This window comes from Somniosus microcephalus, chromosome 9 (assembly GCF_052327205.1).
Source record: "Somniosus microcephalus isolate GS21.2 chromosome 9, FLI_Smic_1.0, whole genome shotgun sequence".
Taxonomy (NCBI): Eukaryota; Metazoa; Chordata; class Chondrichthyes; order Squaliformes; family Somniosidae; genus Somniosus; species Somniosus microcephalus.
The window spans coordinates 132001029-132023593 of NC_140995.1; the positions used below are offsets into that span (position 1 = coordinate 132001029).

At 46.7% G+C, this 22565-nt stretch overlaps 2 protein-coding genes across 3 annotated transcripts in view; one reads left to right on the plus strand and one right to left on the minus strand.

Moving 5' to 3' along the window:
* Positions 1-7659, plus strand: LOC147112693 (actin-binding Rho-activating protein). The gene has a single exon (XM_085997203.1). It carries the CDS (start codon positions 305-307, stop codon positions 770-772), a length of 468 nt encoding a protein of 155 aa, XP_085853329.1. The 5' UTR covers positions 1-304; the 3' UTR covers positions 773-7659.
* The window catches only part of hint3 (histidine triad nucleotide binding protein 3), a 27655-nt gene continuing 12646 nt past the window's right edge, over positions 7557-22565 (minus strand). For both annotated transcript variants that reach the window (XM_085997201.1, XM_085997202.1), the window contains exons 2-5: positions 13927-14044; positions 13063-13132; positions 9207-9333; positions 7557-8098 (exon numbers count right to left, since the gene is read on the minus strand). In XM_085997201.1, coding sequence (XP_085853327.1) covers positions 8036-8098; positions 9207-9333; positions 13063-13132; positions 13927-14044 — 378 coding nt within the window. In that variant the 3' untranslated portion in view covers positions 7557-8035. The remainder of the gene's footprint in view (positions 8099-9206; positions 9334-13062; positions 13133-13926; positions 14045-22565) is intronic.

The window sequence follows — 22565 nt, forward strand, 5'->3', positions numbered from 1 at the left end:
TTGGTTGATTAAACTGTCGATCATAATGACCCACACTGAACTACCAGCTGCCGATTCGGTGACAGCGACCCCGCGGCGCCCAGGCTGCAGCCCGGGGGTTTGCAGAATAAAACCACCAATATTCGGGTTTTATAAGGGAGGTTAGGCAAGACGAGCCCGAAACTGATCAACACAACTAACTGAAAGATGATGTGCAGGTGATTAAAAAAAAACGAATCCTAGTTTCCAGCTGCTGATTATTCTGGGGAAAGAATGGCTGCGATGACTGTCCAGGATTAGAGGATCCTAATATATTGGGAAAGAAATGGAAGAAAGTGGAGGCAATCACAAGGAGGTGCCGGGGGGGACAGGACAGCACGGAACAGCAAGGCTGCAGCAGAGGTGGCAGAAATGGGCCGATGATCACAGGGACTACCAGCGCCGCAATCCTTTCAGTGGCTCTCCTGCGGTGACTTTACGGCTGCACAGAGGGGCAGAGCAATACGGGCATCCGAAAGAGGGATCGAAAACGGACCAGAGGGGTAAAGATGCACATACCCTGGTCGGGAAAGAAGTCGAAGAATTGCTTTGTATTATTAGAAGGAATGGAGAAGCCGGGCCGGATGGAAACATTTGTGTAACTTTTGGAAGACTGTTCGATGCCTATGTGACAATTTCCAATAAAGTGGTGGGGATCCTGCTGCGAGCGAGGAAACACGGTCTGGTTCACTTTGATGGGGAAATGCTTTGGCAAGGAAGGGACGATCGCGCTCTCATCACACTACTGGAGTGAAGATAGATTTCAGTTAGTTTGTAGGAAATTGTGAAGTTGCACTATCGTCGTGGTTAGTGAAGCTGCGCTTATTTTGAATATATGTTTTGAAGTGTACAGGATTTATAGTAAGAGAAACAAGTACTTTATTGCAGTTGTAGTAAATACAAAGCTGCAAACTAAAAAAAAGTTAGTATCTTTCCAAGCAACATGTCAGAGTATGGTGCGGGTAGGAAGATGCTGTTTACACAGTAACTGAAAATTAAATTTCGGCAACTCCTCCAGAATCAGTATCTGCGAGCTCAGCTTTAACTACATGGTGCGCCAAGCACTGAGGTATTTTCATGCAATTCCTTTAATTGGGAACGAACCTAGACCACTTTATTCTGCGACTTCAAACACTGAGGTGAAGCTTACAGAACCAGGCTGGCTTTGGAGCAGGAAGGTTAAGATAAGCGAATAATAAGACAAGTTACGATAGCAAAATACTGCGGATGTTGGAAATCCGAAATAACAACAGAAAATGCTGGAAAAACCCAGCAGGTTAGGCAACATCCGTGGACAGAAATTTGAGTTGACGTTTGGGGTCGAACCCTTCTTCAAAACTGGAAGGAAAAGATAGATCGGAGGCAGGGCTGCGATCGGACAAAAGAATCAAAGAAACAAAAGAAGTAAAAAAGAGACAATAAAAGGTGTTAGAAGCTAGACGAGATGGTAATAGGCTGAGATTGGGTGTAAAGTGTACTGGCAGGGCAAGGGATAGCTGCCAGGTGTGAGAGCGAAACAAAAGGAAAGGAGTGGAAAAATTACAAGAAAAAATGAAATAGGGGCCGAGGTTATGATCTGAAATTGTTGAACTCGATATTGAGTCCGGAAGGCTGCAGAGTGCCTAATCGGAAGAGGAGGTGCTGTTCCTCGAGTTTACGTGGAGCTTCCGTGGAACAATACAAGAGGCCAAGGACGGTGAGGTCCGAGTGGGAATGGAGCGTTGAATTAAAATGACAGGCGACCGGAAGCTCGGGGTCACCCTTACGGACTGAACGGAGGTGTTCCGCAAAGCAGTCACCCAATCTGCGTTTGGTCTCCCCAATGTAGAGGAGACCGCATCGTGAGCAGTGAATATGGTATACTAGATTGCGAGAAGTACAAGTAAATCGCTGTTTCACCTGGAAGGGGTGTTTGGGGCCCTAGACAGTGGGAAGGGAAGAGGTATAGGGGCAGATGTTACATCTCCTCCGCTTGCACGGGAAGGTGCCAGGCGAAGGGGAAGGGCTGTTTGGGGTGATAGAGGAGTGGACTAGGGTGTCTCAGAGGGAGCGGTCCCTGCGGAATGCTGAAAGGGGAGGGGAAGATACGTTTGGTGGTGGGATCACTTTGGAGGTAGCGGAAATGCCGGAGGATGATCCGTTGAATGTGGAGGCTGGTGGGGTGAAAGGTGAGGACAAGGGGAACCCTATCGTGGTTGCGGGAGGGAGGGGCAGGGGTGAGGGCAGAAGTGCGGGAGATAGAACTGACACGGTCGAGGGCAGTGTCAATCACGGTAGAGGGGAATCCTCGGTTGCGGAAAAAGGAAGACATGTCTGAAGCACTGGTGTGGAAGGTGGCATCGTCGGAGCAGATACGACGGAGAAACTGGAAGAATGGAATAGAGTCCTTACAGGAAGCGGGGTGGGAGGAAGTGTAGTCCAGGTAGCTGTGGGAGTCAGTGGGCTTGTAGTGAATATTGGTCGATAACCTATCCCCAGAGATGGAGACTGAGAAGTCGAGGAAGGGAAGAGTCAGAGATGGACCATGTGAAGGTGAGGGAAGGGTGGAAATTGGAGGCAAAGTGAATGAAATTGTCAAGTTCGGGACAAGAGCAGGAAACGGCACCGATACAGTCATCAATGTATCGGAAAAAGAGCTGAGGGAGGGGACCCGAGTAGGACTGGAACAAAGATTGTTCCGCATAGCCCACGAAAAGGCAGGCATAGCTAGGACCCATGCGGGTACCCATGGCAACACCTTTGATTTGGAGGAAATGAGTGGAGTTAAAGGAGAAGTTGTTCAATGTGAGAACAAGTTCAGCCAGGCGGAGGAGGGTAGTGGTGGATGGGGACTGGTCGGGCCTCTGTTCAAGGAAGAAGCGGAGCGCCCTCAGGCCATCAGGGTGGGGGATGGAGGTGTAGAGGGATTGTACGTCCATGGTGAAAAGGAAGCGGTTGGGGCCAGGAAACTGTTAAAGTGGCGGAGGGCGTCCAAAGAGTCGCGGATGTAGGTGGGAAGAGACTGGACAAGGGGATAAAAGATAAGAGTCAAGATAGGAAGAGATAAGTTCCGTGGGGCAAGAACAGGCTGAAACGATGGGTCTACCAGGGCAGTCCTGTTTGTGGATCTTGGGAAGGAGGTAGAAGCAGGCTGTGCGGGGTTGGGGAACTATGAGGTTGGTGGCAGCAGGGGAGGGGGGGAAGATCTCCAGAGGAGATGAGGTCAGTGACAGGCTTGGAAATGGTAGTTTGATGTTCGGTAGTGGGGTCATGGTCCAGGTGGAGGTAGGAGGAGGTGTCGGAGAGTTGGCGTTCAGCTTCCGCTAGGTAGAGGTCAGTGCACCAAACAACAATGGCACCACCCTTGTCAGCGGGTTTAATGACAATGTCAGGGTTGGATCTAAGAGAATGGAGTGCTGCAAGTTCAGAGGGAGGTAGGTTGGATTGAGTGAGGGGAGCAGAGAAATGGAGACGGCCGATGTCATGGCAGCAGTTAGCGATGAAAAGATCTAGAGAGGGTAAGAGGCCAGAGGGAGGGGTCCAGGTAGAACGGGAATTCTGCAAGCGGGAGAAAGGGTCAGTTGTGCGGGGGGGAAGACTCCTGGCCAGAGAAGTGGGCACGGAGACGAAGGTGGCGGAAAAAGAGCTCAACATCGTGCCGAGCTCGAAATAAGACAAGTTACTTGTTCCTATTATGTATTACTTTTGAAGGAGAATTGCAAGTCAAACGGTAACATCTCACAGACCGTGTTCAAAGAACAGCTCAGCTTTACATTTGGTTAATGAAATTAATCGAGAACAGGTTCACAATATGCCAATTTGATTTCTGATGAGATTTTAGCAGAGTTTTTACATTAATTAAGTTCATTGATTAACATCTGCATGGACCCTACAAATGGTAGATTAGTTTGTAAAATTATAAGCCAATACTCCGCGCCAGATCATTAATGCTTACACTAAAAATTACAAGCTGGCATTCTCTACTAATTACCGATCCCTCTTGCTGATCATAAATCACATCCATTATTGGGCCGTAACTTGCGGCCCCTCCGGGTGCGTACATGCCCGTAAGGGCCATGCATGTTCTGGGTTTAGGCATGCGCTAAAACCCGGCTCTTGCGATCGGTCAAGGATCATCCGCTCACGGGAAGCCTCCGACCGCAAATTCAGGGCCATTATGGCCCAGAAATTTGGGTCGGAGGCTTCCCGCGGGTGCAAGTCTCCGACCTGCACTTACCTAGCGCACCGGCCGTTGAGCTGTGGGTCTGCGTGGTATTCCGTTCTTGGGCCTCCTCCAACTGCCGGCGGGCAGTGCTTATGTATCCCAGGGGCGCAGTTAGTTCGATGTGTCCCCTGGGATCACGTGGGCCATGGAGAGCCAATGGTAGCAGGGAAATGCCCATTCATAAAATTGACAGGAAGAGCTGTCAAAACTATAAATACTATAAGCCCCAAAACATCACTGAAACTTAATTTTTTTTTAAAAATCACATTTTTAAAATAACTATAAATTACATAAAATAACTATTTTAAACAATTTAAATTTTTGGGGAAAAAATTACATTTTCTAACGGGGCTAAAAATAAACTTACCTTTCTTTAAAGTATTTAAAAATAACAAACCTGTGGAAAAAATGTTTTAATTTTAATTCACCACTTACCTTGTTAAAAGCAGGCTTTGCGCCTGCTTTTTATATGTGTAACTCCTGGAGACTTACCCTCCCAGAGAAACCTGCAAAAAAAAGTAAGTTCCATGCGCACGCACTGCCTCTCCGGCGTACGCGTTTGACTTCTGAACCCCTTCCTTTAAGGGAACGGAAGTTCCGGTTTCCCGCGCATGCGCAGTGCATGCACGAAACTGACACTTCCATCGGGCCTACGGGTGAGTACCCCGTGCGTACTCACCCGTGGAGACCCGAATTTCTGGGCCATTATGTCTTCCAGTATTTTTCCAGCAACCGATGTCAAAGTAACAGGCCTATAATTCATGAGTCCGATTTTTTTTTTTCCCCCCTCCTCTGAGATGAGCCTCCCTCCAATCGGTTAGTAGTCTTAAGAGTTAGTAAATATGAGTCAGTAACTCGCATAATACGTCTCCCATCTCCTTCAGCAGTCTGAGGTAAATGGCATCCAATCTTCCTTAAGTGCTTTAATCCTAGCTAAGACAATTTCTGTATTTATATTTCAGCAACTATCTATCTAGCACTAGTTGCACTTTAGCATCATTTTGAATAGTGAAAACAGATGCAAAATATCTGTTTAGCACTTCAGCCATATCTTGGTCCTCAAACATAGCTTGTCATGCTGAATACCTCACCTATATGGTCCTTTAATCATTTTCTGGGTTCTGACATAACTGAAAAAACTTTACCATTGATACTAAACCTATCTAAAATATTTTTTTCCCTCCCAATACCTTTTTTTGGCATTTCTAATAGTGGCTTTAGTTATCCTCACTTGTATCTTATACCTGTCCCTACTCACTTGGCATTTATTCTCCTTATCCTGCAAATATTTTTCTGATTCATTTGTTAATAAGCTGTAACAACTTATTTACAAAGCTGAACAATTACAAAAAGAGTTACAATCAGAAACTAACAGTAAAACTCTGCAAAACAGTACCTGCCATTGGTTACCTCCTATTGTATTTATTTATCCTAATTAAAAAGAAACACAACAACTTGCATTTATCTTTAAAGTAGTAAAATGTCCCAAGGCGCTTCACAGGAGCATTATCAAACAAAATTTGACACCGAGCCACATAAAGAGATATTAGGACAGGTGACCAAAAGCTTGGCGGAGAGGTTTAAGGAGGGAATGCCAGAGCTTGGGGCCTAGGCAGCTGAAGGCACGGCCATCAATGGCGGAGCAATGAAAATCGGGGATGCGCAGGCCAGAATTCGAGAAGCGCAGAGATCCCGGAGGGCTGCAGGGTTGGAGGAGATTACAGAGCTAGGGGAGGGGTAAGGCCATGGAGAAATTTGAAAACAAAAGATGAGAATTTTAAAATCGAAGCGATGCTGGTCCAGGAGCCAATGTAGATCAGAAAGCACAGGGGGATGGGTGAACAAAACTTGGTCAACACCTGACCCACTTGTTTTTAAACTGATTATGTATTATGTTAAAGTGTTGAATAAAGAGTTAAATTATTAGAAACCGCTACTGAAATAAAATCAGTAAAACAGCATAATACGCAAGTAATACAAATGTGAAAAGCTCCTGATCCTTCATTATCACAAAACACATTTTTTGTATATTGGATGGTATGCTAATAATGTGCATCCAGAGACAATGCAACAAGGAGTGAGGTCTCACAAGTTTGACCTTGATGGTTGCCGATAGCAGAGAAAGACACAGTTTTACTTTGGTACCAACAAGCAAGTCACATGTATACATGCAAGCTCATGTTCCAGTAATCCTGTGTCAGTAAAATGTTAAATTTTACATTTGAATTCCTACATGCGAGGATCACAATGCCAGAAGATACTCTTCAGTTTCTCGTCTACCTTAGATAATCTCGAGTACACTGGTGTTGGTCGCTCCCACAAGCAGTCTGAGCATCTTGCATTCAGCAGTGTCTCCGTTCTACCCAATATCTAAATACCTGTATATGATAGTGTAACCCAGGGGTGTAACAATAGGACACCCTTGAGATCTGAACTGGCAACTTATAACTGCAAAAAAGTACCTCCTGCATTTTAGTTTTCAGTTCCAGGCCCCAGGCCTACACCTACCTCAGTGTCTTGTTTCAAAGCTGGCTGACTGCTCAAGTGCTTTTTTCCTTATGTTATCTGAATATTCCAATGCTGTCCGTGGCTTAAAATTTTGATTTAGGTGATACAGATTACATAACCCCCAGTTTACTAAAACAAAAAACAGGTTGCAACTATCATAGTAAAGGGTGCAATGAAAATTATGCCAGATATTGGTGGTCCAATATACGTTCAATGGTAGATATGGATTTTGGCCCTTGATTCTGTTCATAGGTTCAGCTAATGGCATTGGTTATATGTATGAGTTGTAGGATGCCACTGTTTGGGACACTAAGAACAGCAAAATTGTAATTTCCAGCATTTCAAGAGGTGTCAAAATTTTATAGATCTGAGCTGAAAAGCAGATCTCAACTTGTTAATATAGTTAGAGACTGCAGACAGAGTAGGTCAGAGAATGCCGCATAATAAAAGCATACGGTGGCCGTGGCGTATCGAACCACCAGCAATTCAAATTGATATACAATGCACTTATAAGCCATGGCATGGATGTTATTCAGTAAGTGTACATTACAATTGTATAATGTTTCTATTTTATTAATATTCAAGTTAATGGAATCCATAAGATCTATAAATTAGAACAATTTGGTAATTAACACAAGATGATGACACAGTAGTGACTCATTTTTAACTTAGCATCTGCAAGAATACATTGTAATATTACATGCAGAAACAAACTGGTCTGTTCTCCCAGTTTCATAAGTTGAGAACAGTTCAGCCAGGAATATAATTGTTAAAATGTCTTTATGAATATCCTAAGAGCCTACCATACTAATTACAATCTTCCATATACAAGATAAATATTTTATTGATGCACATGAAACATATTTACAGCAAAACTTAGTAAAAATGTTTTACATTAATGTTGTTGCAATTAAATATTTCATATGTAAGATTTGGTCTGAAATACTATATAAGAACACTATGTAATTAAAGTTCTTCAATCTTTCCAATTTTAGATTGCAGCTAACTGTACTGATTGGTGTGCTGCTAACTGCATGCTGGCAGGTTTAATAAACCATTGTCTAACTTCCTTGCATGCAAATTTTGCAGTCTCGGTTAAACAGTCTAGGAAATAGTTACAGATCTCTATATTAAATCAAAGATTATGGATTTTATATAATAGGAGTATTCAGGAACCCATTAAATGGCATTTTTCAGTTATGGGCACAAATTCATTCTTGTTGATTAAATCAAAAGCTGGATCAGGTTAAAGATCAGCAACAGTCTTGAAATAGAGTCACCTTCTGGAACTATATGCACTGGGATTCAACTGCTTCCACCACTGCAATCATCTGGAAGAGACTTTAGCTTTTCAATCAAATGTTCAACCTTTGGGAGGGGAAAAAGTCCATATTGTAGTAAGCCAGGTACAATGTGCGCAAAAAATGTTAGTATTTGCAAATAATTTGGTAATTCTACCCAGTAAGGCAACCTTAATATTCTGATACCAGCCAAAAGAATGAATAAAAGCTTGTTTCCCCATCCCCACTCATGAAAGTGTTGGTTCATGCAAACGTTACTTCAACAGGTGCTGACCACCCCCCAGAACATCATCCAAATGCACATTCTTCATGTGTGATCCTAGGCGTTGAGTGTTGGCAGGCTATTCACTCACGAGGGACATTACAGCCAAACTCAATTCTGTTATTACCGGATGTCCCTGTGATATGCTGAAGCATCCATGCTACATTCAAAGATTCAGTTAAAAGGTTCTGAAGGAGACATTATGTATTTGAAGAGGACTAATTTGCAGGATTACGGGGAAAAAGCTGGGGTCTGGGACTAAATTAGACAGCTCTTTGAAAGAGCCGGCACAGGCACGACGGGCCGAATAGCCTCCTTCTGTGTTGCAAGATATTATGATTATTTTCAGGATAGTTTAAAAGTATTGTATAAATCAAACACTCTTGCTTTTGTGCAATTATATTCTTTGTAAATCAAATCAACAATTAATCTGGTCTAAACACTATGGCCTAACAGTGTGGTGTTTTTAATCTTTGAGTAGACAGGAGAGCAACCCATGTAATCTTCAATGCAAAAGATCACAATAAAAGGGCAATTTAAACCCGTGGCATGCCATTTCCTTTACGTGGCACAAAGTTGCAAATTTCATCTCTTAGGAACGTAGGTAAACATCAAAGAATTGGGAGAAAGCCTGAAGTGTAGCAGCTCCCACAAGTATACTTTTCAGTAGGGATCACTCGATAGCAATTGAGAACAGGAATCTGTCCGACTTATCCTCATCCTAGCCCAGGGGTACTGAAACCAATTCCAGTGCCTCCAACACCATTACAGGACAGACCAAGGATTGAACCTGTATTGCTCAGTAACATATTGAGCAGCACATATTTAAACTGAACCATAGAGGAGCTAATGCAAATTGGTTCACATTTTCACCTATCACAACCTTATTCAGCAATAGAAACAAAGTACTTACTGTAATGAACCAATAGGAGTTGGCTCTGTAAACCATTCTCGATATAAATCCCATCTGACTGGCTGGAGCCAGTACATGCAAGTGCAAATGAGTTATTGTGCAGAATGGGGGCCAGTGAAAGCCCAGCCTGTAAACAAATCCAACAACTCAGTAACTATACTAAACATAGTGTATGATCACAATAATCGCAAAAAATCTGCAAAAAACAAATGAATTCGGTCAGATAAATGAAAGTGTTAAATTTATTCATAAGTTTTTTATTTAATAGCTTCAATGTAATTTGTAAGTACAGCATTAAACTTGTGAAAATAATTCAACCCAAGCAAGTTAGAAGAGATGTACCAATATATTTACAGTAAAATTGAAAATGAATACGTGTAATGTGCTTTGCATGTCCTTTTAATTTTGTACTGTTATGAATACCTGGCGTTCGTTCCATGATGTTTAGCCAGTGAGGATAATTTTCAGTAGGTGCTGGCCATGGGAAACTCCCCCGTCACCAACACATATTAGAACATTGCAGCACAATGTCTGCCACCAGTGGGTACTCAGAAAATAACCCTCACTGTAACTGTGTGCCAGCTTCCTTTGGCAATGCAATGCTAGATTAAATTTAAATTCAAGCACGATACTCTGCTCAGCTACAATCCAAATTGAAATAACATTCTAAAAGGTGAACCACGAATAAATTTCACAGAACGCTGTCAATTCACTTAAAGTTTATGACAATGTTAGATCATAGTTTGTCAGTTTTAATTGGTCTGAATGTTATACATGCCTTTCTAGAAAACTACTGAAAAGTCTACAGGCAGTTTTTAAAAAATTCGTTTATGGGATCTGGGCGTCGCTGGCAAGGCCAGCATTTATTGCCCATCCCTAGTTTCCCTTGAGGTGGTGGTGGTGAGCCGCCTTCTTGAACCGCTGCAGTCTGTGTGGTGATGGTACTCTCACAGTGCTGTTATGTAGGGAATTCCAGAATTTTGACCCAGCGACGATGAAGGATCGGTGATATACTTTTAAGTCAGGATGGTGTGTGACTTGGAGGTGGTGGTGTTCCCATGCTGCTGCTGCCCACGTCCTTCTAGGTGGAAGAAGTCTCTGGTTTGGGAGATGCTGCAGTGCATCTTGTAGATGGTACTGCAGCCACGGTATGCCGGTGGTGGAGGGAATGAATGTTTAAGGTGGTGGATGGGGTGCCAATCAAGCAGGCTGCTTTGTCCTGGATGGTGTCAAGCTTCTTGAGTGTTGTTGGAGCTGCACTCATCCAGGCAAATGGAGAGTATTCCATCACACTCCTTACTTGTGCCTTGTAGATGGTGGAAAGGCTTTGGGAGTCAGAAGGTGAGACACTCGCCGCAGAATACCCAGCCTCTGACCTGCTCTTGTTGCCACAGTATTTATGTGGCTGGTCCAGTTAAGTCTCTGGTTAATGGTGACCCCCCAGGATGTTGATGGTGGGGGATTCGGCGATGGTAATGCCATTGAATGTCAAGTGGAGGTGGTTAGACTCTCGCGTGTTGGAGATAGTCATTGCCTGGCACTTCTGTGGCGCGAATGTTACCTGCCACTTATCAGCCCAAGCCTGAACGTCATCCATGTCTTGTTCCATGCGGGCATGGACTGCTTCATTATCTGAGGAGTTGTGAATGGCGCTGAACACTGTGCAGTCATCAGCGAACATCCCCATTTCTGACCTTATGTTGGAGGGAAGGTCATTGATGAAGCAGCTGAAAATGGTTGGGCCTAGGACACTGCCCTGAGGAACTCCTGCAGCGATGTCCTGGGGCTGTGATGATTGACCCTCAACCACCACAACCATCTTCCTTTGTGCTAGGTATGACTCCAGCCAGTGGAGCGCTATTCCCGATTCCCACTGACTTCAGTTTTATTGGGCTCCTGGATGCCAGACTCGATCAAATGCTGCCTTGATATCAAGGGCAGTCACTCTCACCTCACCTCTGGAATTCAGCTCCTTTGTCCATGTTTGGACCAAGGCTGTAATGAGGTCTGGAGCCGAGTGGTCTTGACGGAACCCAAACTGGGCATCAGTGAGCAGGTTATTGGTGAGTAAGTGCCGCTTGATAGCACTGTCAATGACACCTTCCATCACTTTGCCGATGATTGAGAGCAGACTGATGGGGCGGTAATTGGCTGGGTTGGATTTGTCCTGCTTTTTGTGGACAGGACATACCTGGGCAGTTTTCCACATTGTCAGATAGATGCCAGTGTTGTAGCTGTACTGGAACAGCTTGGCTAGAGGCGCGGCTAGTTCTGGAGCACAAGTCTTCAGCACGATAGCCGGGATGTTGTCGAGGCCCATAGTCTTTGCTGTATCCAGTGCGCTCAGCCGTTTCTTGATATCACGTGGAGTGAATCGAATTGGCTGAAGACTGGCTTCTGTGATGGTGGGGACCTCGGGAGTAGGCCGATATGGATCATCCACTTGGCACTTCTGGCTGAAGTTGGTTGCAAACGCTTCAGCCTTGTCTTTTGCACTCACGTGCTGGACTCCACCATCATTGAGGATGGGGATATTCTTGGAGCCTCCTCCTCCTGTTAGTTGTTTAATGCTCCACCACCGTTCACGATTGGATGTGGCAGGACTGCAGAGCTTTGATCTGATCCGTTGATTGTGGGTTCGCTTAGCCCTGACTGTAGCATGCTGCTTCTGCTTTTTAGCATGCATGTAGTCCTGTGTTGCAGCTTCCCCAAGTTGGCACCTCATTTTTAGGTATGCCTGGTGCTGCTCCTGGCATGCTCTTCTACACTCGTTGTTGAACCAGGGTTGGTCCCCTGGCTTGGTGGTAATGGTAGAGTGAGGGATATGCCAGGCCATGAGGTTACAGATTGCAGTGGAATACAATTCTGCTGCTGCTGATGGCCCACAGCGCCTCATGGATGCCCAGTTTTGAGCTGCTAGATATGTTCTGAATCTATCCCATTTCTGTGCCCTTGCTACTCTCAGTGCTTCTTCCAAGTGGTGTTCAACATGGAGGAGTGCTGATTCATCAGCTGAGGGAGGGATGTAGGTGGTAATCAGCAGGAGGTTTCCTTGCCCATGCTTGGCCTGAAGCCATGAGACTTCATGGGGTCCAGAGTCAATGTTGGGGACTCCCAGGACCACTCCTTCCCGACTGTATACCACTGTGCCACCACCCCTGGTGGGTCTGTCCTGCCGGTGGGACAAGACATACCCAGGGATGGTGATGGAGGAGTTCGGGACATTGGCTGAAAGGTATGATTCTGTGAGTATGACTATGTCAGACTGTTGCTTGACTAGTCTGTGGGACAGCTCTCCCAATTTTGGCACAAGTCCCCAGATGTTGGTGATGAGGACTTTGCAGGGTTGACTGGGCTGGGTGTGCCATTGCTGTATCCGTAGCCGGTGCTGAGGTCAATGCCGGGTGGTCCATCCGGTTTCATTCTTATTTTGTTTCGTAGCGGTTAGTTACAACTGAGTGACTTGCTAGGCCATTTCGGAGGGCAGTTAAGAGTCAACCACATTGCTGTGGGTCTGGAGTCACATATAGGCCAGACCAGGTAAGGACGGCAGATAAGAACGTAAAGGACATTAATGAACCAGATGGGTTTTTATGACAATCCAGTAGTTTCATGGTTACCATTACTGATACTAGTAATTATTCCAGGTTTATTTAATTAACTGAATTTAAATTCCCCAACTGCCGTGGTGGGATTTGAACTCATGTCTCTGGATCATTAGTCTGAACCTCTGGATTATTAGCCCAGTGACATTACCACTATGCTACCGTTCCGTATCAAACCAACAAATGTCATTTCTTCAGAATAGTATTCAGTTACCATACAACCAGTTAGTTTTCTGCAGTACTGTACATACCTCACATCAGCCAGGTCATCAACACCTTTTTGCTGTAGTACATTTTTTCCAATATTAACCATCTTTTGAACTATTCATTAAAACAAAATTTTACAAATTAAAAAAATATCATCTTAGCCATAAGTCATATACGTCAAGACCAACATGTAAAACAGGAATAGGTAGTGCAAAACTACAACTGAGTTTGCATTCTCTAGAACACAGTCCTCTCCCATTTTAACTGCCAGCTACCTTTCTATGACATTCTGGTAATATGTAGGTGGTAACACAATGAGGCTTCTTGCCATGTCTCACTCCTACTATTTGGACACTAGTAAGTGGCACATATGTAATGGAATTTACCAGTGCTGGCAACATTAGGACAAGGGTTAAACTGGCAGTGCACCAACCACCTGTTCCATCTGAATTGCTAGTACAGAGTAGACAGCAATCATGGCAGTATAACAGGGCAGAATATTACAAACTAACCAAAGAAATGCTCAAGAAATCAAATGGGAATTAATTCAATAAACCCCCTTGATATTACCCCAACCAAGATAGTGCAACATCATCCACAAATAACCGGGTATGCTATCTATGATTTAAAGTACTGAAAGTGGACACTGAAGACAAGTAGAATAGCACCTGTAGTTTGTTCACAATTCTAACTAGAAAGTAGTTGTCTTTTAGCATGTGTAAATAAAAGTTATCTTCTCTGCTGCTGGTATGATATTGTTGTCTTTTTGAACATTGTTCATGAAATGCATTTTCAAAGTTTTTACAAGTAGTGTTCAATTGAAAGAGGATGCATTAAAGTGCTGTAATATCATTTTAAACATCACAAGCCCTCTAATATTTAAAAAATGAAGCTAAATACAATCTCACCTATTGATATGTGCTCCTTCTTCAGAGATTTGCAATTTACAATGTGTTTTCTTGGCACTACAAGATAATGATGGGGTGCACCAGGTCGGATGTCCCTAAAACAAGCAAACTGCTCATCCTGAACAAAAAAAATGCAGTGTTTTAAATGTTATCATTTTGACTATTTTAATAATATTGGCCCAGAAATTCGGGTCGGGGGCTTCCTGTGGGTGCAAGCCCCCGACCTGCACTTACCTTGCGCGCCGGCAGTTAAGCTGTAGGGCCCCGTGGAATTCCGATCCGGGGCCTGGTCCAGCTGCCGGCGCGCAGTGCTTGCGTGTCCCAGGGGCGTAGTTAGTTCGATGCGTCCCCTGGGATCACGTGGGCCATGGGCAGCCAATCGGAGCAGGGAAATGCCCATTCATAAGTCTTGACAAGAAGAGCTGTCAAAACTTATAAATACTACGGCCCCAAAATAGCAGTAAACCTTCAAATAATTTTTTTTTTTTTTAAATCACATTTTTTAAATAAACTATAAATTACATTAAATAGCTATTTTAAACAATAATTTAAATTTTTGAAAAAAATAATTTTATATTCTAACGGGGCTAAAAATAAACTTACTTTGCTTTAAAGTATTTAAAAATAATAAACCTGTGGAAAAAATGTTATAATTTTAATTAATTGACCACTTACCTTGTAAAAAGCATGCCTTACTAATTCTAAAGACTTACCCTCACGGAAAAACCGGTACAAAAAACGCAAGTTCAAAGCGCATGCGCAGACTCCCCCGAGCACGCGTTCGACCTCTGAACCCGCTTTCAGAGGAACGGAAGTGCCGGTTTCCCGCGCATGCAGGAAACCGGCACTTCCATCGGGTCTACGGGCGAGTACCCAGCGCGTACTCACCCGTGGAGACCCGAATTTCTGGGCCAATATGGCAATTTAGAGACATAAAGTGTGGTCATGTATGGAACACTGATCTGACCAGGACAGAAATTTCATTCACAATTATTTTTAATTTCTCAACTGTAAATTCATTTAACACAACAGGTTAAAATATATACTATGCTACAACTAATAATTGTTAAATTTGTGGTAGAAGAAGCAATATATTAAATTTGCTGATCTTGTTGGATGTTGCAATATAAGGCTGGTCACACAATTAGACATTAGCAGAATTACTTTAAAAAAAGTCATCCTCTATCCTAAGACCCTGGAATAAGTCCATCTTGCAAACTCTTCCATAGATATCACCAATGTCGCTATTGCTTAGCCCAATAGGCAGAATGTCCAAATGACACAATGAAATCCATTTGTGACCTTTAACTCCAGCGAGAACATCAGTATTATTTCCACATATCCCAAATAACCGACATTTTAGTTTATTGCAAAAATAACATGTTTTTAAAAAATGTTTCCCTCTCCAATTCTCTCTTCCCTTATCTGCTGAAAGTGCCGGCACAAACTGAAGCGCAGTTGCTTCAGTTCTAGATACCCTCAGGTACCTTTACATAGAAATTGAAACACAGAAAGAGACCATCCAGCCTAATAGGTGTCGAGTCAAAAAGTATCACGAAACCACAGGACAGAAAGTAAAGGTACCTCATTCAAGTAATCTTTCTTCGTGTACCTGGACAATGAGTAGGCTAATCAGCTGATGGGGTGGGGACATCACAGCTAAACCTGAACCCTTCTCCTCCCAACATTCATTCACAGACATGCACATTTCAGCAGGGCTCATTGGACAGCAATCAGGACTGCACACCCAGGTTGATTTTTTTTCCCCTCTCTCCCTAGCCAAGGGCACTGAAATCAACGGTAGCACCCTCTCCCCTCAGATGAGATTAGTTAACTTTGCACAGATCGTGATTAAATCCAGGACCTTACTAGCCTGTATACTCTATCACACAAGGTGGCCAATTTATTCATGAGCCCATTTGGAAGCTCTAAATAAAATACCTATTATTCTCTGAAACATTACCGCATCTGTCCCACTCTCCACTGTCAAGATCAAGACCATTATCCATGGTTTTGTTACCTCAATGCTTGATTTTTTCCAACATATATCTTGTTGTCCAAAAAAACACCATGGCTTGTATTCTTCTCCTGCTCAAAGTCCTGCACTCACATTAACCCCCGTGCTTGCCAAGCTCCACTAGCTCCCTGGATCCAGCAGATTGAGGAATGTGTAACCGTTCTCACATGTAAGGGTGCATGTTCACTACAAATTTAGCATCGATGCTTGAGGGTATCAACTTTGCACCAACACTAAAGTTGTGCAGTGTAAATCAGGTGTTAAAGCCCAAACTGACACCAAAGCGAGGCAGAATAAGAATCCCTTCTTCAAGGAGTCTCACTCCACTTCATTCCAGTGTCAGGTTGGGCCCCAATTCTGGATTTCGGTTGCATTTACACTATAGCTGCAGCATTGGTGCAAAGCAAATTTGCTTCACTATGATGCTGCGATTGGTGTGAATGCAGTAATAAATCTCTCCATAGCTTGACACACCCTACTTCTGCAATCTCCTTCACCCAATGTGGTAAACCACTGTTTGTATTCCACTGTGTACATGCCTGGACATGCCTCGGCTGACTCCTCCCACAAGTCCTAGTATAAAGGTGACTGCTCCCCAGCCCTTTGTATTTCTGGACCGGTCGACCACTCGAGGCAGACCTTCATTCTTTTGTTAATAAAAGCCTTTAGTTACTCTCTTAACTCTCAGTCTTTTATGAGTAATTGATAGCGCATCAATTTTATTAACAAAATTTTTATAATGGAGAAGATCCTCACACCAGCATGCCTGGACTTAGATCATCGGGAGGCGGACTCATCCACCAAGTTTACTCACTGGCTTAGGTGTTTCGAAAAATTCCTGACCGCCTCCGCAGCAATCAAATCGGACGAGGACAAACTGGATGTCCTGACCTCCAAAGTGAACCACCGAGTGTACTCGGTCATCCAAGACGCGACCTCGTACGCGGACGCTATCGAGCTCCTCAAGGACCAGTACACGCGCCCAGTGAACGAAGTGTACGCCAGGCACCTTCTGGGGAGTCGTAAACAACAACCTGGGGAATCGACTGTGGAATACCTTCAGGCACTGTCTGTGCTTGGCCGGGCCTGTGGTTGTAAGGATGTAAAGGCCGCCGTGTACACAGAGGAACTTATCCAGGACGCTTTTGTAGCGGGCCACAGATCCAATTACACCCGACAGCGACTGTTGGAGCAGAGTGACCTCGACCTCAACAAGGCCTCTGAACTCGCACTATCGTTGGATGCAGCCTACCAGGGCATGGATGCCTACTCCTCTGCACCGTGGACGCCGCGGGGAATGACAGCCTGGGACACGGTAGGACCGCCTCATAGCGCCGTGCCACCCCAGCCACACCGCAGCAACGGCCCAACTACCGCAGCAGTGTCCCAAGGCCAGACAGCAGTGCCCCAAGGCCAGAAATGCTACTTCTGTGGCCAGGCAAAACACCCCAGAGCGCGCTGCCCGGCGAAAAACGCGATCTGCTCGGGCTGCGGGAAGAAGGGACACTACGCTAGCGTCTGCAGGGCCAAAGCCATCCCGAACCCCAGCAGCGCCGCGTGTGGGCCATGCGGGCCGCCATCTTGGGCCTCCCCGGCCATGTGCGAACCACCGGTACAGCAGCCATTTTGGACGCCTCCAGCCACATGGGGATCATGGACGCCGCCATCTTGGACGACAGCCGGAACGCAGCAGGCCCCCAACACCGCCTCATCTGATACCCGCAGCGACACACCGACCCCTACGCTGGCATCCGTTACACTGGACCAAGCGAGACCGTACCAGCTGGCCAGTTCCACAATGGACATTAAGGTAAATGGCCACGATACAATCTGCCTTTTTGACTCTGGGAGCACGGAGAGCTTCATCCACCCCGACAGGGTGCGGCGTTGCTCTCTCCCAGTCCTGCCTGCGCACCAGCGGATTTCTATGGCCTCCGAGTCCCAGTCGGCGGACATCGGCGGCTACTGCGTGGTGACACTCGTAGTAGACGGGACTGTGTACGATCATTTTAAACTTCTGGTCCTGCCCGACCTCTGCGCTGCCGTCCTGCTGGGGTTAGATTTTCAGTGCCACCTTAAAAGTGTTACGATGGCGTACGGTGGACCCCTACCCCCACTCACAGTCCGCAGCCAGCAGCTTCCAAATTGCCCGCCGCGCACCAGGTGCAACCTCTCCACACTCAGAGTCACCCCCCCCCCGCCAACTGTTTGCTAACCTCACCACCGACTGTAAGCCCATCGCCACAAAGAGCAGGCGATACAGTGCCGGGGACAGGGTTTTCATTAAAACCGAAGTGGAGCGGCTCCTGAAGGAAGGGATTACTGAGGGCAGCACCAGCCCCTGGCGAGCCCAGGTTGTGGTCGTTAAGACCGGCGAGAAGCAGCGCCTGGTCATCGACTACAGCCAGACAATAAATCGCTACACCCTGCTGGACGCCTACCCACTCCCCCGCATAGCTGATATGGTCAACCAGATCGCGCAGTACCGCGTCTTCTCGACCATTGACCTGAAATCAGCGTACCACCAGCTCCCTATCCGCCCTGAGGACCGCCAGTATACTGCCTTTGAGGCAAACGGCCGCCTCTATCACTTAGGGTTCCCTTTGGCGTCACCAACGGGGTCTCCGTCTTCCAAAGGGAGATGGACCGGATGGTAGATCAAAATGCGTTGCAGGCCACTTTCCCATATCTGGACAATGTGACCATCTGCGGCCGTGACTTGCAGGACCATGACGCAAACCTCGAAAAATTCCTCCGCACCGCCCAACTCCTGAACCTGACATATAACAAGGAGAAGTGCATATTCCGCACAAACCGCCTCGCCATCCTTGGCTGTGTTGTGGAACACTGAGTCATCGGCCCCGACCCCGACCGGATGCGTCCCCTTATGGAACTCCCACTGCCCCACTGCCTCAAGGCCCTGAAGAGGTGCCTAGGGTTTTTCTCCTATTACGCCCAGTGGGTCCCCTACTATGCGGACAAGGCCCGTCCGCTGATCAAGTCCACCTCTTTTCCCTTGACGGCAGAGGCCCGCTTAGCCTTCCACCGTATCAAGGAGGACATTACCAAAGCCACCATGCACGCAGTGGACGAATCCATTCCCTTCCAGGTGGAAAGCGACGCGTCCGACTTTGCCCTGGCCGCTACCCTCAATCAGGCGGGGAGACCCGTGGCCTTCTTTTCACGAACCCTCCAAGGCCCGGAGACCAGACACTCCGCTGTTGAGAAGGAGGCCCAGGCGATTGTGGAGGCTGTGCGTCATTGGAGGCACTACCTGGCCGGAAAACGATTTACCCTGCTCACTGACCAGCGTTCAGTTGCTTTCATGTTTAACAACAAGCAGAGGGGCAAAATCAAAAATGACAAGATCTTGAGGTGGAGAATCGAACTTTCCACCTACAATTACGAGATCTTGTACCGGCCCGGGAAGCTCAATGAACCCCCGGATGCGCTATCGCATGGCACCTGCGCCAGCACGCAGATCGATAGACTGCGGGCCCTCCACAATGACCTCTGCCACCCGGGGGTCACCAGGTTCTTCCACTTCATCAAGGCCCGCAACCTGCCTTACTCTATTGAGGTGGTCAGGACCATGACCAGGAACTGCCAAGTCTGTGCTGAGTGCAAACCGCACTTTTATAGACCAGACAGGGCCCACCTGATAAAAGCCACTCGCCCCTGAGCGTTGATTTTAAAGGGCCTCTCCCCTCCTCCGACCGCAATGTGTACTTCCTCAATATTATTGATGAGTGCTCCCGTTTCCCGTTCGCCATCCCTTGCCCGGACATGACCAGTGCCACGGTCATTAAATGTCTGAACGACCTCTTCACCCTGTTCGGTTTCCCCAGCTATATCCATAGCGACCGGGGCTCATCGTTTATGAGCGACGAACTCCGTCAGTACCTGCTAACTAGGGGTATTGCCACAAGCAGGACCACCAGTTACAACCCCCGGGGGAACGGACAGGTGGCAAGAGAAAATGCATCAGTTTGGAAGGCCGCCCTGCTAGCCTTAAAGTCTAGGGGCCTTCCAACCTCCCGCTGGCAGGATGTGCTCCCCGACGCGCTCCACTCTATTCGGTCACTGCTCTGCACTGCCACTAACGCCACCCCTCATGAGAAAATGTTTGTCTTCCCAAGGAAGTCCGCATCGGGGACATCGCTACCGCCATGGCTGACGTCCCCAGGGCCGGTCGTACTGAGAAGACACGTGAGGACCCATAAAACGGACCCCCTGGTCGAGAGGGTCGACCTCCTCCACGCCAACCCCCAGTATGCTTACATTGCATACCCGGACGGGCGGGAGGACACAGTCTCCATAAGAGACCTTGCACCCTCGGGGGCCGCAGTAACCCACTACTCACTACCACCCCCCCCCCACGACCCGATATCCAGCCCCAGCAGACGGCAGGCCTGGGCCCCGCGACCCGCCCGACATCTACGAGGACGACACGCCTGTGCCACAGCCTACGCAGGACTCGACGCCGGAAGCTCCACTACCCCTGCCGTCGCCACGCCGATCACAGCGGCAGACAAGACCTCCAGAGAGACTCCAATACACTAACTGTTAATACACCTCACCCCGCCGGACTCAATTTTAAACAAGAGGTGAATGTGGTAAACCACTGTTTGTATTCCACTGTGTACATGCCTGGACATGCCTCGGCTGACTCCTCCCACAAGTCCTAGTATAAAGGTGACTGCTCCCCAGCCCTTTGTATTTCTGGACCGGTCGACCACTCGAGGCAGACCTTCATTCTTTTGTTAATAAAAGCCTTTAGTTACTCTCTTAACTCTCAGTCTTTTATGAGTAATTGATAGCGCATCACCCATGCATTCCCACACATACCACTTCCTTGCTCCCCTCTTTCTCTGCTCCATCATTGGTAGTTGTTCTTTTAGCCAAAATGCCCCATCCTCCAGCACTCAATCACTAAATCCCTCTTCAATTTCAAAAACCTCTTTATAACCTTTCTCTTCGACTGTGCTTTCACTCCTCCCTTCGGTTCCCCGGGAGACACTCACACAGCCCGGGCCCCGGGAGACACTCACACAGCCCGGCTCGACGCTGGGAGACACTCACACAGCCCGGCTCGACCCTGGGAGACACTCACACAGCCCGGGCCCCGGCAGACACTCACACAGCCCGGCTCGACCCCAGGAGACACTCACACAGCCCGGGCCCCGGGAGACACTCACACAGCCCGGGCCCCGGGAGACACTCACACAGCCCGGCTCGACCCCGGGAGACATTTTTTGCATCTGTGTTCACTATGGAGAAAGACGATGCAGACATAGAAATCGGGCAAGGGGACTGTGACATACTTGAACATATTAGCATCGAGAGGGAGGAGGTGCTAGCGGTTTTAGCAGGCCAAAAAGTGGATAAATCCCCAGGCCCGGACGAGATGTATCCCAGGCTGCTGTGGGAGGCAAAGGAGGAGATTGCAGGGGCTCTGACACAAATTTTCAGAACCTCTCTGGCCACAGGGGGTGTACCAGAGGACTGGAGAACAGCTAATGTAGTACCATTATACAAGAAGGGTAGCAGGGATAAACCAGGGAATTACAGGCCAGTGAGCCTAACATCTGTGGTAGGGAAATTATTGGAAAAAATTCTGAGGGACAAAATTAGTCTCCACTTGGAGAGGCAAGGATTAATCGGGGATAGTCAGCATGGCTTTGTCAAGGGTAAATCATGTCTGACAAATCTGATTGAATTTTTCGAGGGGGTGACTAGGGGGGTGGATGAGGGAAATGCTGTGGATGTGGTTTACATGGACTTCAGTAAAGCTTTTGACAAAGTCCCGCATAGGAGACTGGTCAAGAAGGTAAGAGCCCATGGGATCCAGGGTGCCTTGGCGCGTTGGATCCTAAACTGGCTGAGTGGCAGGAGGCAGAGGGTGATGGTCGAAGGTTGCTTTTGTGACTGGAAGCCTGTGTCCAGTGGGGTACCTCAGGGATCAGTGCTGGGTCCCTTGTTGTTTGTGATCCACATAAATGATTTGGATGAGAATGTAAAAGGTATGATCAGTAAGTTCGCAGATGACACGAAAATTGGTGGGGTGGTAAATTGCGAGGAGGAAAGCCTCAGGCTACAGGACGATATAAACGGGTTGGTCAGATGGGCGGAAAAGTGGCAAATGGAATTTAACCCTGAAAAGTGCGAGGTGATGCATTTTGGACGGACAAATAAGGCAAGGGAATACACAATGAGTGGTAGGACCCTAGGAAGTACAGAGGGTCAGAGGGACCTTGGTGTACATGTACATAGATCCCTGAAGGCAGCGGAACAGGTAGATAAGGTGGTTAAAAAGGCATATGGGATACTTGCCTTCATTAGCCGAGGCATAGAATATAAGAGCAGGGAGGTTATGATGGAGCTGTACAAAACGCTGGTGAGGCCACAGCTGGAGTACTGTGTGCAGTTCTGGTCGCCTCACTATAGGAAGGATGTGATTGCTTTGGAGAGGGTGCAGAGAAGATTCACCAGGATGTTACCTGGGATGGAGCGCCTCAGCTATGAAGAAAGACTAAACAGGCTGGGGTTGTTTTCCTTGGAGCAAAGAAGGCTGAGGGGGGACCTGATTGAGGTGTACAAAATGATGAGGGGCATAGATAGG

What these genes read in the sequence shown, in the direction of transcription:
- LOC147112693 (XM_085997203.1), top strand. Translation starts at nt 305, where the DNA reads ATGGAAGAAAGTGGAGGCAATCACAAGGAGGTGCCGGGGGGGACAGGA.